The sequence below is a fragment of the Oncorhynchus clarkii genome, chromosome 5, assembly GCF_045791955.1.
Source record: "Oncorhynchus clarkii lewisi isolate Uvic-CL-2024 chromosome 5, UVic_Ocla_1.0, whole genome shotgun sequence".
NCBI lineage: Eukaryota > Metazoa > Chordata > Actinopteri > Salmoniformes > Salmonidae > Oncorhynchus > Oncorhynchus clarkii.
The window spans coordinates 36,027,503-36,043,676 of record NC_092151.1 but is presented as its reverse complement, the minus strand read 5'-3'; the positions used below and the strand labels follow the sequence as shown (position 1 = coordinate 36,043,676).

Below are 16,174 nucleotides of genomic sequence, written 5' to 3'. Positions count from 1 at the left end.
TTATGTAATTATATGTGCTACGCACACTATATTATGGATGCTACATTTTAACGAATGGTTAGGCCTATTCAATTTCTTTACTCAAATATCTTGCATTGTCTTCTTATCAAATTGTTTTGTAATGGGACACGAATCACCATTTTCTAAGAGTATTTATTTAAGATTTTGTGTGACTTGCTTCAGCAGTCACATTCTCAACCTTTCACTCTTGTATCCTCATTCATTTCAATCGTGGAATACAGGCTTCAACATACTACACTGAAATCACTGCCACAAAACTTTCAGAATGTTCAAACGGAAACATTTAGAGAGTTTAAAGACACATTATATGGATTATGAGGCTGTACTACTCAATCTAGCCTACTATGCTAACCCACTATAATCCGCTGTAATAACTCCACACCTACAAACCACCCAAAAATAGGTCACTATAGCTAAAGCAGAGCCTATGAAAACCCCATTACTACAACTACCACCATTACTACTGCCATCACTAGCACTACTGGGTCGTTCCATTTGATTGCAATCACATTTTGACCACACCCCTTTGGATTTGAACAGAATTTTCCATAAATATTGGTCCATTGGTAGAAGTGGTCAGAAAGTAACTTTTTGGACCTGAAAGCCAAAACATTCAGGAATGTTGACCCATTTAGCATACTCCACCATACCATGAGACATGTCTTCATCACTGGAAAATATGAACTTTCTAGTTTGATATAATTTAAAAGCAGGTGAAGAAGGTGAACTCCTAGGAGTAAAGGGAAACGGTGATACCTAGTCAATTGTACAACTGAATGCATTCAAATGAAATGTGTCTTCCGCATTTAACCTAACCCCTCTGATTCAGAGGTGTGCGGGAGGCTGCCTTAATCGACATGCGTGTCATCGGCAACATTGGGATGGTCAGTTATCATGGTCAAGTCATATTGACCAAGTTGTTGTGAAGATGGGGGGAGGTACAGTGCCTTGCGAAAGTATTCGGCCCCCTTGAACTTTGCGACCTTTTGCCACATTTCAGGCTTCAAACATAAAGACATAAAACTGTATATTTTTGTGAAGAATCAACAACAAGTGGGACACAATCATGAAGTGGAACGACATTTATTGGATATTTCAAACTTTTTTAACAAATCAAAAACTGAAAAATTGGGTGTGCGAAATTATTCAGCCCCTTTAAGTTAATACTTTGTAGCGCCACCTTTTGCTGCGATTACAGCTGTAAGTCGCTTGGGGTATGTCTCTATCAGTTTTGCACATCGAGAGACTGAACATTTTTCCCATTCCTCCTTGCAAAACAGCTCGAGCTCAGTGAGGTTGGATGGAGAGCATTTGAACAGCAGTGTTCAGTTCTTTCCACAGATTCTCGATTGGATTCAGGTCTGGACTTTGACTTGGCCATTCTAACACCTGGATATGTTTATTTTTGAACCATTCCATTGTAGATTTTGCTTTATGTTTTGGATCATTGTCTTGTTGGAAGACAAATCTCCGTCCCAGTCTCAGGTCTTTTGCAGACTCCATCAGGTTTTCTTCCAGAATGGTCCTGCATTTGGCTCCATCCATCTTCCCATCAATTTTAACCATCTTCCCTGTCCCTGCTGAAGAAAAGCAGGCCCAAACCATGATGCTGCCACCACCATGTTTGACAGTGGGGATGGTGTGTTCAGCTGTGTTGCTTTTACGCCAAACATAACGTTTTGCATTGTTGCCAAAAAGTTAAATTTTGGTTTAATCTGACCAGAGCACCTTCTTCCACATGCTTGGTGTGTCTCCCAGGTGGCTTGTGGCAAACTTTAAATGACACTTTTTATGGATATCTTTAAGAAATGTCTTTCTTCTTGCCACTCTTCCATAAAGGCCAGATTTGTGCAATATACGACTGATTGTTGTCCTATGGACAGAGTCTCCCACCTCAGCTGTAGTTCTCTGCAGTTCATCCAGAGTGATCAAGGGCCTCTTGGCTGCATCTCTGATCAGTCTTCTCCTTGTATGAGCTGAAAGTTTAGAGGGACGGCCAGGTCTTGGTAGATTTGCAGTGTTCTGATACTCCTTCCATTTCAATATTATCGCTTGCACAGTGCTCCTTGGGATGTTTAAAGCTTGGGAAATATTTTTGTATCCAAATCCGGCTTTAAACTTCTTCACAACAGTATCTCGGACCTGACTGGTGTGTTCCTTGTTCTTCATGATGCTCTCTGCGCTTTTAACGGACCTCTGAGACTATCACAGTGCAGGTGCATTTATACGGAGACTTGATTACACACAGGTGGATTGTATTTATCATCGTTAGTCATTTAGGTCAACATTGGATCATTCAGAGATCCTCACTGAACTTCTGGAGAGAGTTTGCTGCACTGAAAGTAAAGGGGCTGAATAATTTTGCACGCCCAATTTTTCAGTTTTTGATTTGTTAAAAAAAGTTTGAAATATCCAATAAATGTCGTTCCACTTCATGATTGTGTCCCACTTGTTGTTGATTCTTCACAAAATAATACAGTTTTATATCTTTATGTTTGAAGCCTGAAATGTGGCAAAAGGTCGCAAAGTTCAAGGGGGCCGAATACTTTCGCAAGGCACTGTATGTCTGTTCTAAAAATATGTTCTGTATTTGTTTTTTTACACAGATCAACTGTACTAGTTGTTCAGGCTCTGGTCTTGTCCCATCTTGATTACTGTCTGGTAATATGGTCAGGTGCAGCAAAGAAAGACCTAGAAAAGCTGCAGCTGGCTCAAAACAAAGCAGCATGTCTTGCCCTTAACTGTACACACAGAACTAACATCAACAATTTGCACGATAGTCTTTCATGGTTGAGGAGAAATTGACTACTTCTCGTCTAGTCTTTTTAAGAAAAATGTGTTTAAATGCCTAACCACTTGTATAATATGTTTGCATACACATCAAACAGACATAAATACCCCACCAGACACGCCACTATGGGTTTCCTCACGGTACCCAAACCAAAACAGAGCCATGACGTCATGGAATGCTCTACCACCAGAGCTTACTCAAGTGACATAACCATTCAAATCAATGTTGGGATATGGGTGGACTGGCGGCCATTGTGAGTGTACCCACAGGAGCAAAGCAGGAAGTAAAAGCAGGAAGTGTACCCATCAATATGTGCTGTGATTTGTTGATGTTGAACTCAACTGACATTACAAAAAATACATTCCATTGCATGAGCCACATCAGTTAACATAATCTGAATGAACATTCTATACCAGGCAGCCATTGAGTTTAACAGTCATATTGCCAGGGCTAGAGATTCCATGCCTGTTCAATTCATTCTATTTCTATGTTTGCTGTTGCTGCAGGGAGGGGGGTGTTGCCTAGGCAACCGAAGACTTGTTTGCTACAACACCCTGCTTATTTCAGCAAGGAGCAACAAAGTTTCATGTTGTATGGAGTCCATTTTTGTTACCACACAAACAGACTCAACCGCACCAATGCTCAGCTGTACTGTCTTTAATCAGCTGTTATTTAAAATAAATTATTTTTAAATTATTTAAAAAATGATTAAGACAGTTTATTTTCTGTAATTGTGCCAGCCCTAGCACAGAGTGGTGTTGCCAACACTTCAGACTTCCAATGGTTGCTTGCCTCCAAACACTGAACCTTAATTCGGTCTCAATCACTCTCTCTCTTTCTTACAGGTGGTTTTGCCATCGTGTTCCTGGTACGAACCAGCCAAGGACTCCGCTGTGCCCTCAAGAGGATGTATGTCAACAATGAGCACGACCTGCAGGTGTGCAAGCGAGAGATCCAGATCATGGTGAGTAGCTGTGAGATTACCCCACTCACACGGCATGCTTGGAGGGGAGCTACTCTGTTTATTATTCTCTTCTGCTTACATGAAAACACGGGAAGGCCCGTGAACTCTGCACTACATTGTTTATCAGTTATATTTCCCTTCTGGGGACATTCATGTTGAACTTGAACTTAAATGGCATGATAATGTTCACTTTGTCTGTTAATGTAATCTGGTTGTGCATGTGCTCTTGCAGAAGGACCTGGTCGGCCATAAGAACATCGTTGGCTATCTGGACTCTAGTATCACCACTTGTGGAGGAGGAGATGTGTGGGAAGTGCTCATCCTCATGGACTACTGTAAAGGTGAGTGCTTACTGAAGGGTCTGTGTTCAATCAAGTGTAGTTGAAAGACAAGAATAAAGACAGACAACTGTCACTCCACATGAGGGCGCTCTCTGTCTAACTATTAGTCTAACTTCCATCTAGGCCACGGGTGTCAAACTCATTCCATGGAGAACCTAGTGTCTGCTTGTTTAGTTTTTTTTTCCCATTTCAATTAAGACCTAGACAACCAGGTGAGGGGAGTTCTTTACTAATTAGTGGCCTTAATTCCTCAATCAAGTACAAGAGAGGAGCGAAAACTCAGACACTCGACTCTCCATGGAATGAGTTTGACACGTGATCTGGGCCTACCACTGGTGTGGGGACTTTGTTGTTGTACTTGTCTTTGCATATCATTTGAGTTCTGCGCTGCACCAGGTTTTTTTCCATGATGTGATTGTATGTTATAGGCATAGTAGATGTACAAAAAGTGTAGAAAACATTAGGAACTCCTGCTCGTTCCATGGCACAGACTGACCAGGTGAAAGCTATGATCCCTTATTGATGTCACTTGTTAAATTGACTTCAATCAGTGTAGACTAAGGGGAGGAGACATGTTAAAGAATGATTTTTAAGCCTTGAGACAATTGAGACATCAATTGTATATATGTGCCATTCAGAGGGAGAATGGGCAAGACAAAAGATTGAAGTGCCTTTGAACGGGGTATGGTAGTAGGTGCCAGGCGTACTGGTTTGAGTGTGTCAAGAACTGCAACGTGCTGGATTTTTCACGTTCAACTGTTTCCTGTGTGTATCAATAATGGTCTACCACCCAAAGGATATCAAGCCAACTTGACACAACTGTGGGAAGTATTTGAGTCAACATAGGCCAGCATTCCTGTAAAACGCTTTTGACACCTTGTAGAGTCCATGCCCTGTTGAATTGAGGCTGTTCTGAAGGCAAAGGGGGTGCAACTCAATATTAGTAAGGTGTTCCTAATTTTTTATAAAGGCCCCTATTGCGAAGTGTGCATTTTCAATCAGTGGTATTCAAAGTTGGGGTCGTGACCACTAGTGCGGGCGGGGGAACTGCCGTGGGGTCACCCCCAAAAAACATTAAGAATACATGTTATTTTGTAGGACAATACACACAAGTTTTAGAAGAAGATTATTCAGTAATGGGGGAGGGGTTCTTGAAAATGTAATCAATTGAAGGTTATTTGTTGATGTGAAAATATAAATTTACTGATTTTATGCCTGTCATTTAGATTTGGGATGAGGTTTGGTCACGAGAAACTCTTTTGGAAAGAAAATGGGGTCCCCAGAAATTCTGGTGAAAAAAATGGCGTCCCCGCTGAAAAAGTTTGAGCACCACTGTTTTACATGATCAAGAGACTGAGTGTCTGAGTGCGAGATGGGTGTACTGAGGAACCTTGCTAGCTCCATACCTCGTGTGTGTGTGTTCAGTAATGAGCGATGTATCTCTGCAGGGGGCCAGGTGGTGAACCTGATGAACCAACGTCTGCAGACAGGCTTCACAGAGGCAGAGGTGCTGCAGATCTTCTGTGACACATGTGACGCCGTGTCTCGACTGCACCAGGGCAAGACACCCATCATCCACAGGGACCTCAAGGTGCGGAGGAATAGAATCCTTCTCCTGTGTTTTCTCTCACCTCCTTACTCTGCTCCCACTCCCTCTGTCTCATCTCGTTCTTGGCTAAGTCTTCCTTTCATATAAATTATATATATCACACACACACACACACACACACACACACACACACACACACACACACACACACACACACACACACACACACACACACACACACACACACAGTGACTTCGGGAAAGTATTCAGACCCCTTGATTTTCTTTTACATTTTGTTAGGTTACAGCCTTATTCTAAAATTGATTAAATTGTTTGTTTTTTCCATCAATCTACACACAATACCCAATAATGACAAAGCAAAAACAGGTTTTTAGAAATGGTTGATCATTTATAAAAAAAAATACAAATGGAAATATCACATTTACATAATTCAGACCCTTTACGCAGTACTTTGTTGAAGCACCTTTGGCAGCGATTACAGCCTTGTCTTCTTGGGTATGATGCTACAAGCTTGCCACACCTGTATTTGGGGAGTTTCTCCCATTATTCTCTGCAGATCATCTCAATCTCTGTCAGGTTGGATGGGGAGCGTTGCTGCACAGCTATTTTAAGGTTTCTCCAGAGATGTTTGATCGGGTTCAAGTCCGGGCTCTGGCTGGGCCACTCAAGGATATTCAGAGACTTGTCCTGAAGCCACTCCTGCGTTGTGTTGCCTCTGTGCTTAGGATCGTTGTCCTGTTGGAAGGTGTAAATTCACCCCAGTCTGAAGTCCTGAGCGTTCTGGAGCAGGTTTTCATCAAGGATCTCTCTGTACTTTGCTCCGTTCATCTTTCCCTCGATCCTTATTAGTCTCCCAGTCCCTGCCTCTGATAAACATCCCCACAGCGTGATGCTGCCACCACCATGCTTCACTTTAGGGATGGTGCCAGGTGTCCTCCAGACGTGATGCTTGGCATTCAGGCCAGAGTTCAATCTTGGTTTCATCAGACCAGAGAATCTTGTTTGCATTTTGGCAAACTCCAAGCATGCTGTCATCTGCCTCTTTACTGAGGAATGGCTTCCGTCTAACCACTCTACCATAAAGGCCTGATTGGTGGAGTGCTACAGAGATGGTTGTCTTTCTGGAAGATTCTCCCATCTCCACAGAGGAATTCTAGAGCTCTGTCAGTGTGACCACCGGGTTCTTGGTCACCTCCCTGACCAAGGCCCTTCTCCCTCGATTGCTCAATTTGGTCGGGCGGCCAGCTCTAGGAGTCTTGGTGGTTCCAAACTTCTTCTGAATACTTATGTATATGTGATATTTTTTAATTTTTTTATTTCATACATTTGCAAAAATGTATGGGGTATTGTGTGTGTATATTGATGAGGGGGAAAAAACAATCGTAATCAATTTTAGAATAAGGCTGTATCGTAATAAACTGTGGAAAAGTCAAGGGGTCTGAATACTTTCCAAATTCACTGTATATCAGCAGACACTTTCATCCAATTCACATTATGTGACTCATATGTTATCCTTCTCTGGCTTTGCTTCTCTTTTGTATCTCTGCAGGTGGAGAACATCCTGTTACATGATAAAGGCCACTATGTGCTGTGTGACTTTGGCAGCGCTACCAATAAGTTCCAGAACCCACAGATTGAAGGAGTGCCAATAGTCGATGATGAAATAAAAAAGTTTGTGAACTTGCGTAGCTTAATGCATACAATATGCTGCCATTTTATTTCCTTTGAATTTAGCTTTTTTTTTCTTTTTTTTTTTACAGCTGTAGAAGAATACAGTTCAGAGGAATATAGGCCTTTTCAGCCGAGCCTCGGCAGAGGTTAGCCCTGTGTTAGCTCAACATCATGGTGTTCTTTATCCTCCTTTTTGTGGACTTTTCCTATTCTCTCTCAGGTACACCACTCTGTCATATCGTGCCCCTGAGATGGTAAACCTCTACAATAGCAAGATTATCACTACTAAAGCTGACATATGGGTGAGTGGACGTTGTTTTTTAGATCTAGGCTTTAGTCATGGTATCAGTGCCAGCTTCTGATTTGTATGGGGCTTTTTTTACAGTCCACGTTGTAGCGTATCTGTCACAGAATGCTCATGAAACTAAATGAAAACGTCAAGCTAATTGGTTTAGTTAGTACAGTAGGAAGTTAGAAGAGCCATATTTGTGTGAAGAATCCTTTTCCCTTCAGGCTTCTCGAGGCATTTGGGTGTTGGCCCGAAATGGTATGTAACTTTATTATTGTGTGTGTGTTCTCTCCAGGCGATGGGCTGTTTGCTGTATAAGCTGTGCTACTTCACTCTACCCTTCGGGGAGAGTCAGGTGGCCATCTGTGATGCCAGCTTCACCATTCCTGACAATTCCCGCTACTCCTACAACCTGCACTGCCTCATCCGTCAGTATTCCACCACTCACTATATCTGCTATGGAAATTAGTGTAGATTCTACAACGCCATTACGTATTTTATGAGCTCTGTGCTACATGTTACCTCCTTATCTAACCATGCTTAATCTATAGGTTGTGGGTTAGGCACTGTGTCGCTTTTCTCTCTTCTGGTGTGGTTCAAATGGGCTCACTTTTTCTCTCACATTTCCACCTCTCCTCCTCACTCTGTTGGTGTTTGTCAGGGTACATGCTGGAGCCCGACCCTGACAAAAGGCCTGACATCTACCAGGTGTCCTACTTTGCTTTTAAATTGGCTCGTCGGGACTGCCCTGTTCAGAATGTGAAGGTCAGTCTCTCTCTGCTCTGTGGTCAGGGTGACATCTGTAGGGGGGTGACCTTTTCTAGTCTGTATGTCTGTCTCTCTCTCCGTTTGGGGAATAGTCTGTGGATTGGTCTCTAATGGGCTCTGAGCCAGACCTACCAATGTTCGATTCAGTCCATGCCCTGATGCTATTGAATGTGCTTGTCATCTGTTGTCATGTGGTTCCATTCCCTCCTAAATATAAATGTACAATACTTTCATCTCTAATCTACCCCCATATAGAACTCTCCAATTCCTGCTCAACTCCCTGAGCCAATCAAAGCCAGTGAGGCAGCTGCAGCGAAGAAGAGCCAGAGCCAGACACAGAGTAAGGCCAGGTAAGTCTGTGTGCTGGTGTTTGTCATACGGGGGGGCTGCCTGAGTAATCTTCTGGTTATACACGCCAGAATTGAGGCTAGTATCCTTATTTTTTGTCAGTTGTGTGTTCTCTGTTCTGTTTTGACATCATTCATAAGGTAATTTCGTACCATTGACAAGTTGACCACCAACTCTTACCTTTGTCCCCCAGGTTGACAGATCCTGTCCCCACCACTGAGACCTCCATCACGCCACGGCAGAGGCCCAAAGCTGGCCATGCCCAGCCCAGCACTGGCATCCTACCAATTCAACCGGCTGCCCTCACCCCTCGCAAACGGGCCAATCTCCCTGCCCTTCCTCTAGGTATGTACCAACCGGCCACTCTGCTGTTGTACTGCAACTAGGCTAACATTGGTTTATTTGGAGGCATGTTAGGTACTCAATACGTACACAGAAGCGACTGAGGTAGATTCTCTACCCCAGGCCGGAACTTACTTACTAATCATTTGTAGACTGCAAATTGACCGCAAGAAGCCCAAACGGATACATTATTTGACTAAAAAATAATAATTTAAAACCTTCCTTACATCAGCATACGATCACGTGTACCTCTATTTATTTAACATTTTGCAGGAAGAAATCTCTTTAGATGCACCATCTTGTTTTCAATAGTGTCCAAATGAAGAAAAAAATAACAAATACTTGGTAACAAGAATAATATGGCAGCTACTGTATAATAACAATAAAATAATAATGTAAACGTTCCATAAACAGCATAAAGTTATACAACTACTAGGCCTAAAACAAATAAAAACTACAGATATAACTACTTATACAAACAATACAACTAGGGACCTATAATACTGTATATTAATGCATACATATTTACAAATATCTTCATGTTGATGTTTCTATTACAAAAACAATCCTGTTTGTTTTTGCTCAGAACCCTGCTCTACCCTAATGGTAGCATGCTAAGTTGGACAGAATTTAAGTAGATGGAGGACATTGAGTATTAGCCACGATAAATAAATGTCTGCATAAGTGGGCATGTACCAGAAGAAGCTAGGTAGCTCACACAGCTGAACCTGAACTGACCTGAAACGTACTTGTTTTCCCCCCAGTTTTGATAAATCAAAAATATTCTCTTAAGGCTCAAACTGCTCAGAACATTCTGCCAAATTTGGTCGAATTATTTCTCAAATTAGATCCAAGTTATATTTACTAAAAAATGATTGGGCTCTCATTAGAAACCAATGTAGAGAACACTTGGCTGGTCTGTTTAGTCTGCCTCTCAACAGTCTCATCTAATGAGGTCTTGCCAGAGAGTTGCCGTGCTCGGATAATTTTTCCCGCCTCTAACCAGACTGACTGCTCTTGAGCAGAATGACGTCACTTTGTTTTTGTGCTGCTTTTCCGCCAGTGATCGACAGGACACTGGAGAGTTGTGTACTTGTTTGCATTTTGATGGGGAAATTACCTTACATCTATTATTTAACCAAGCAGAGCCAAGCCACTCACTGCTTGTGGCACCTTCATTGTCTAATTATGTTACTGTATTTCTCAACAGGGAGGTAATGCGGTTAACAAACAAAATAACACTTAGCAGCCAATTAATTTCCGTATCTATTAGACCACATTACCATGGCAGCAGCATTATGCAGATGGGCCATAGGCTAAGCTAATTCCCTATAAATCCTATAGGACATGAACTGTCATTGTTGCGAGAAAAAAAAAATCCTGTTCACCAATTACACTTCTTCTCAGTGACATCCTCTTCCATGAACCTTATGGTTTGCGGGAAGCGTATATGGCAGCCAAAACGATGGTTGCGTTACATTGGCAAGAGCCTCCCTCTCTGCCATGGTATCAATGGGGGTGCTTTGGAAATTGCTTACGTGGCCCTTTCTCTGTCCCGTGTGCTTGGTGCTAAAGAGACAAATGTTGCGCTGTGGACTACTGTTATTGAACAAATAAGATGACTGCTATAATATCTGCAGTAAACGGGGTCCTGTGGGGATGGGTGGGTGTTTAGTCTAGTCTTTTGTCCTAACTGTTGTCTTGTCTGTGTACCATTAAATAAACCAATGGAAATACATTTGATATTTCTGTCCTTTAATGTAATGTGACCACAACATTTTATGTATGTATATAGCATGAAAAATATATTTGAATTGTTTCATCGCTTGTATAGTAACCAGATTCTGTACTCCTTGCAGGAGTCAACTTAAACCTTGCCCAGCAAGCGGCAGCCCTCCAATCACAGAAGGCACAGATCACAGCTCCGCCTCAGCCAGTGACCGACCGTTCACAGAACCCTCCTAGTCAGGCCACACTTCAGCTGGGTGGAAAGCCCCAAGCTGGTGCTCAGCAGAAGCAGGTAAAGTCAGGCAGCCACCCAAGCCCACAGCCATACCACCCTGCATCCCACTGCTGGCTTGTCTCTGAAGTCAAGCAGTGTTGGGTCTGGTCGATCCCACTCTTAGCAGTGTTGGCAGAAAGTGGATGTTGACTGTTCTCAGGGATACAATGTTTCAGAATGGGTGCTTATCTAGGATCAGGTCCCCCCCCTGTCCATGACGTAATCTTATTTATTGTTATTTAAAAGGAAAAACTGATCTCAAATCAGCATTCCTGCTCTGAGAAGAGACCATAGATACTGAAGATTTCTAATTTGCATTGTGATAGTTGTAAGCTTTCTGGTACAAAATAACTGCCATCACCAGGTGGGTGCTTCCATGTTGGTGGTGGATGACGTGAGTTTCCTCCATAGTGCTCTGAGGATCTGGAAGTTTTTAAAGAATTACAGTACAAACCACAGAGTTTAATATTATTATTTTTTTTACACAAATGTGTTAATATAATTGCTAAAAAACTTTTTGAATGAAAATGTTCCTCTTTACACTCTAATGGGTCAGGAAAAATGTATTTCAAAGAAATGTAGAAAATGTGTAGGATTTTGTTGCTTAGTGAATTCAGGACACTTATACCATCTGTAAGGCGAGTTGCTGCTCAGGGTTGGGTTATTGTTCGCCCTTTGTATAGACTGTGTCATGGAACAAGCTTAGGAAAGGAGAGTCAAGTGCAGGAAACTGTTGACCAAACAGAGAAGAAGTGAGCATTAAAGAGGAAAATGGACCAAAGACGGTACCACACAATGGCTCCCCTTTACATTTTCATGAGATGACATGTTTTACAGTCTCCGATTTTAGAACAAAGACACAAGCAATGGCGTATGGTGTCCTTAGTTTTTATATGTATCGTTCTGAACCCACGATAACAGCCACATGTATTCTTAGTGGCACGCTGTGTTGTCTGTGTGTAAAGCAGCTTTGTCTTCATTGTCATGGTTTGTTGACGCTGTGTGCTGTCGTCCGTCTTTGTGTGGTAGCCAGGGCAACTGCAGCAGCAGCCAATCGCGGCAGCAGTCACCACAGCAGGGGGAGGAGTCCCACCTGTGCAGGCCAAGACGGAGGCCCCGAGCGCCCCACTACAGGCCGTGCCTCCCTCGCTGGCCAGTCCCACCCCCCAGAAGGTCCAGGTCCCATCTAGCCCAGCCCCACCCAAAGCCCCAGCACGTCGTAAGCAGGCCGGCCAGAGCCAGACCCAGCAGCAGCCAACCGCTCAGCCCACTCCAGTCCAACCTCCGGCTGCACAGCAGCCTACAGCTCAGCAGCAACCAGTTCCTCTACAACCAGTTCCTCTACAACCAGTGGCCCAGCAGCCACCTGTCCAGGCCCAGTCCATCCCTGCTAAAACCAGTCAGAACACAGCTGAGACAGAGACGGTAACATACCTGCAGCCTGCAACGAGTCTTCTCCCTGAGCTGTCACCCACACTCCAAGCTTGCTTGAAAGTGACATCAGGCCATCCGTTGTTTCACTCAACCATCCATCGTCATGGCAATGCCATCAGCCTTCATCGTTTTCCTGTCTTTTCGGTTTTGCTCATTTGAGTGTTGTTCTCTTAGTTCCTTAAAACCCCCTGCGAAATCCATTGCGATCCTTGCGAATGTTTGAATTATCCTCATTTTGGTGTGATAGACTTCTGTTTTACCTTTTTGCCAGTCCATTATTTTCACTTTTAATTGTTATTATTTTACTTTGTTCGCCTCATTTTCTTTTGTGTTGTATGTATTTGGCATTGACAGTTATTCATTAGTGAGTGTTATTGGGTTTAGTTCTTTAAAATGAGTATCCTCTTCTTCCCCCTATTTGTGTTATTTAGATGATCTGTTTCTTCCTCTCTCTCTCTGTCACTCCAGACTTCTCTTCCTGCTCTGTCCAAGACTCCGCCCCACTCTCCAGAGCACACCCCGAGTGACTTTACCCAGAATTCGGTCGGTGGGCTACCTGGAAGTGACTCCACCCAGCCACTGCAAGAGGCCACAGCAGAAGATGGCCTCAACCAGTTAATGTAAGATATGGAGAAATTACATCACCTGAAATATCAGCCTTAATTAAATATATTTATTTTTGAATGTGTAACAACAAGATGACCTGTTCCGCACTTTTTTGTGTTTTTCCAGATCTGTTGGTACAATTCCACCCAATTCTACCCAGTCCCTTCAGCAGAGTATGTGTGAACCAGCCCAGGATGGCAACTTTGCTGCCTTTTCCCCTTCCCCTGCCTCTGCCCCTGGCCCTCCCATCGGCTCCCTCAGTCAGCCCGCCTGGAACCCTTTTGGTGATGATGACTTCTCCAATCTCAGTGCGGAGCATCTGATTAACAAAGACTTGGTTGACGAACAGGCTGATGGTAAGGCTGTGCGCGCGCGTGTGAAATAATGTGTTCATAATTCTAAGAGATGGGAGATAAAAGTACATTATTATACCTAATTTGTAATATATCCTCTGCTGTAATAGTATTTCCAACCAGATAAAGCTGCAGTACTTTGTCTTTTTCGTTGTTAGACGTGTCTGCAGAGGTGGAGACGGCCCCCATAGAGGACCTGATACCTGGCCTGCTGGAGGTCTCCTCCCCTGGGGAAACAGCCCACCAACCTGCTGGTGAGACCCTTCTCATCTCCATCACTCATATCTCCCTACTGTATATCTCTCAGATATTCCCATAGCTCCTTTGTTCTTCCTATCGCAATCACGTCCTCTATCCTCCATTAAACAGCTACGGTGACATACCCATAGAAATCCTATAAAACACTGTTCTATGTCATTCTATGGCCATAAGGGAAGAGAACTCTGTTGCTACCCAACTCTCCAAACAAGGTGCATGAAATGAGCAAACTGAAGTGAAGAGAAAATTCAGCAGCTATTGGAGGACAGTAGAAGTTGATAAGTGCTTCTATATTCCTGCTGAGTGAATGGTCCTCTCTGTGACCTCTTCAGTGGCCCTCAGAAATGTCTTAGCGTTCAATCTGAAAGCTTTCATTAACTCTGTATGCTCAAATCCCTAGCTAGCCATTTAATGGGACGTTCTTCACTGAATAACATTCCAAGAAAACACTGTCTCTTTGCCTTGAGCTCTCCATGCTCCTTCATATCTTCTTCTAATCAGACGGAGATGGGCATGCCGTACTTTGTGTGCCTCTGAAGTGTTCATTAGTGTGTCTGTTTTCCCCCGCCTTGCTACTTACTGTACAAGTAGAGCAATCTGAAGACCTCCTTGGCCTGGATACAGGAGAGTCTTTGACTGTTCCGGTCCCGTTCAGCATCCTAGCACTCTCAGACACTCAAGGTAAGGAAGTGTCCTTTTCTATACTCAAAATCACTTAACTCGTGTATCAACATGACATACTGTGATGCTGGCAATCTATTGTCAACGTTAAGACCAGAATTAGGGTGCGTTCGTAAATTCAATCTGGGAATCTACTTTAAGTTCAGAGCTCTCTGGTTTGAGAGTGCTAGAGCACAGAATAGTTAATGAATTTACGAACAATGTGTCTGTTAGGACAGGTGCCAGTAAACATTGACTTAAAACTTTATTAAATTGTTGCCATTAACACCGTTACAGGGAATAACCCTCTAGGGGCGGCAGGTAGCCTAGTGGTTAGAGCGCTGGGCCAGTAATTGAAAGTTTGCAAGGTCAAATCCCCGAGCTGACAAGGTAAAAATCTGTCGTTCTGCCCCTGAACCAGGCAGTTAACCCACTGTTCCCCGGTAGGCCGTCATTGTAAATAAGAATTTGTTCTTAACTGACTTACATTTAAAAAAATAAAATAATAATAATAATTACATGAAAACAGTCTAACCAGCTCTGCTATGGTGGGTAAAATGGTTAGAGTGATCTCTCTCTGTGTGTCTAAAAGTAGCTAGCAATCTAGCCAATGTTCACTAGTTAGCTTCGGTGCTTGACTGCTGTTGTGAGGTCAGAACGCTCTGATCAACCCTACTCCTCGGGCCAGTGTCTCCAGTATGCACCCTGAACGCTCCGAGAGCAAAACGCTCTGAATTTACAAACGGCCCAGAGTTAATTTACGAAGGCACCCTTGGTATCCACACACAATTAGTGGTCATGGCAACCCTGGACTGTTCTACTTAGTGGTTCTCAAAAACCTTTCAAAGCCTCCTCTTTTCTTGATTCAGCCTAAAATAAATATTGCAGCACTTCAAATTGTAACGTGGCATTTTGGTCTAAGGAAGCCAAAGTACTGCTAGTCACGTTGCTAGCACTGATGTACAGTGCTCCCCCCCCCCAGTTTAAGGGGCTGTAGTGGACTTGTTTTCTGTACCTTGGTCCGTGACAGTCCACTGGCTCAGCTGTAAGTACATAGTGGAGAGACAGGTGTGGGTTGTGTTGTGTTGTGAGAACCCGGTGTGCAGAGTGGTCTTTAGGGTTAACCCCAGCTAGTGGATGTAGCTACTAGCTAGCGCTCTCTGTGTGACCGTTTTATTCATCTGGTGTGAAAGTAACATTTCGGGTTTTGTGGCTGTGTGAACAAACATCTCTTTTGCTTTGAGAGTACTAATTCTAAATGCATTTTAACTGGCCTGATGGAATGTGGTGGGAAGAAAGCTTATATAAAAACATTTCTTGAATGTGAGCGGTTCCTCAAGCAAACCGTTTCTTTGCCCTAGAAGAACCTCTTGCTCTCCTGTAGGGAGATATTATTTCCTCTCTTTAGCTCTGTCCCTTGCTTCTTTGTCCTAATATGTCATTCTGTTATCACCTTTGTCTTATCCATCTGTAATCAATGAATTTATCCCCAAACTATTTTATCAATTTTCTCATTTCTTTATCTCTTTTTTGTTTAAGCCACTGGTACGTAAAAAAACAATTTTCTACTATTTTTGTTGCATTTATTTATCAACATAATCGATTTACAAAACCCTTCAAAGCTAATGAAAAAGTCAATAGCTTAATTTAACAATTGAAAACTTTTCCCGTTTTTTTAGAGCTTCTATTGATTAAAACAACCTCAATGTTGATAATGTACAGTAAATACCATGGTAGACGATCTCCATGGGTGCTC

At 42.9% G+C, this 16,174-nt stretch overlaps 1 protein-coding gene across 9 annotated transcripts in view; it reads left to right on the top strand.

The window, feature by feature from the left end:
* The window catches only part of LOC139408729 (AP2-associated protein kinase 1-like), a 33,574-nt gene that overhangs the window by 2,977 nt on the left and 14,423 nt on the right, over window positions 1-16,174 (top strand). For 5 of the 9 annotated variants that reach the window (XM_071152974.1, XM_071152973.1, XM_071152972.1 and 2 more), the window contains exons 2-16: window positions 3,658-3,776; window positions 4,009-4,117; window positions 5,566-5,708; window positions 7,237-7,358; window positions 7,579-7,660; window positions 7,943-8,075; window positions 8,309-8,412; window positions 8,671-8,765; window positions 8,957-9,108; window positions 10,965-11,125; window positions 12,137-12,532; window positions 13,010-13,161; window positions 13,274-13,503; window positions 13,659-13,754; window positions 14,350-14,439. In XM_071152974.1, coding sequence (XP_071009075.1) covers window positions 3,658-3,776; window positions 4,009-4,117; window positions 5,566-5,708; window positions 7,237-7,358; window positions 7,579-7,660; window positions 7,943-8,075; window positions 8,309-8,412; window positions 8,671-8,765; window positions 8,957-9,108; window positions 10,965-11,125; window positions 12,137-12,532; window positions 13,010-13,161; window positions 13,274-13,503; window positions 13,659-13,754; window positions 14,350-14,439 — 2,184 coding nt within the window. The remainder of the gene's footprint in view (window positions 1-3,657; window positions 3,777-4,008; window positions 4,118-5,565; window positions 5,709-7,236; window positions 7,359-7,578; window positions 7,661-7,942; window positions 8,076-8,308; window positions 8,413-8,670; window positions 8,766-8,956; window positions 9,109-10,964; window positions 11,126-12,136; window positions 12,533-13,009; window positions 13,162-13,273; window positions 13,504-13,658; window positions 13,755-14,349; window positions 14,440-16,174) is intronic. The other 4 variants (XM_071152976.1, XM_071152979.1, XM_071152978.1 and 1 more) reach the window with 1 other exon arrangement.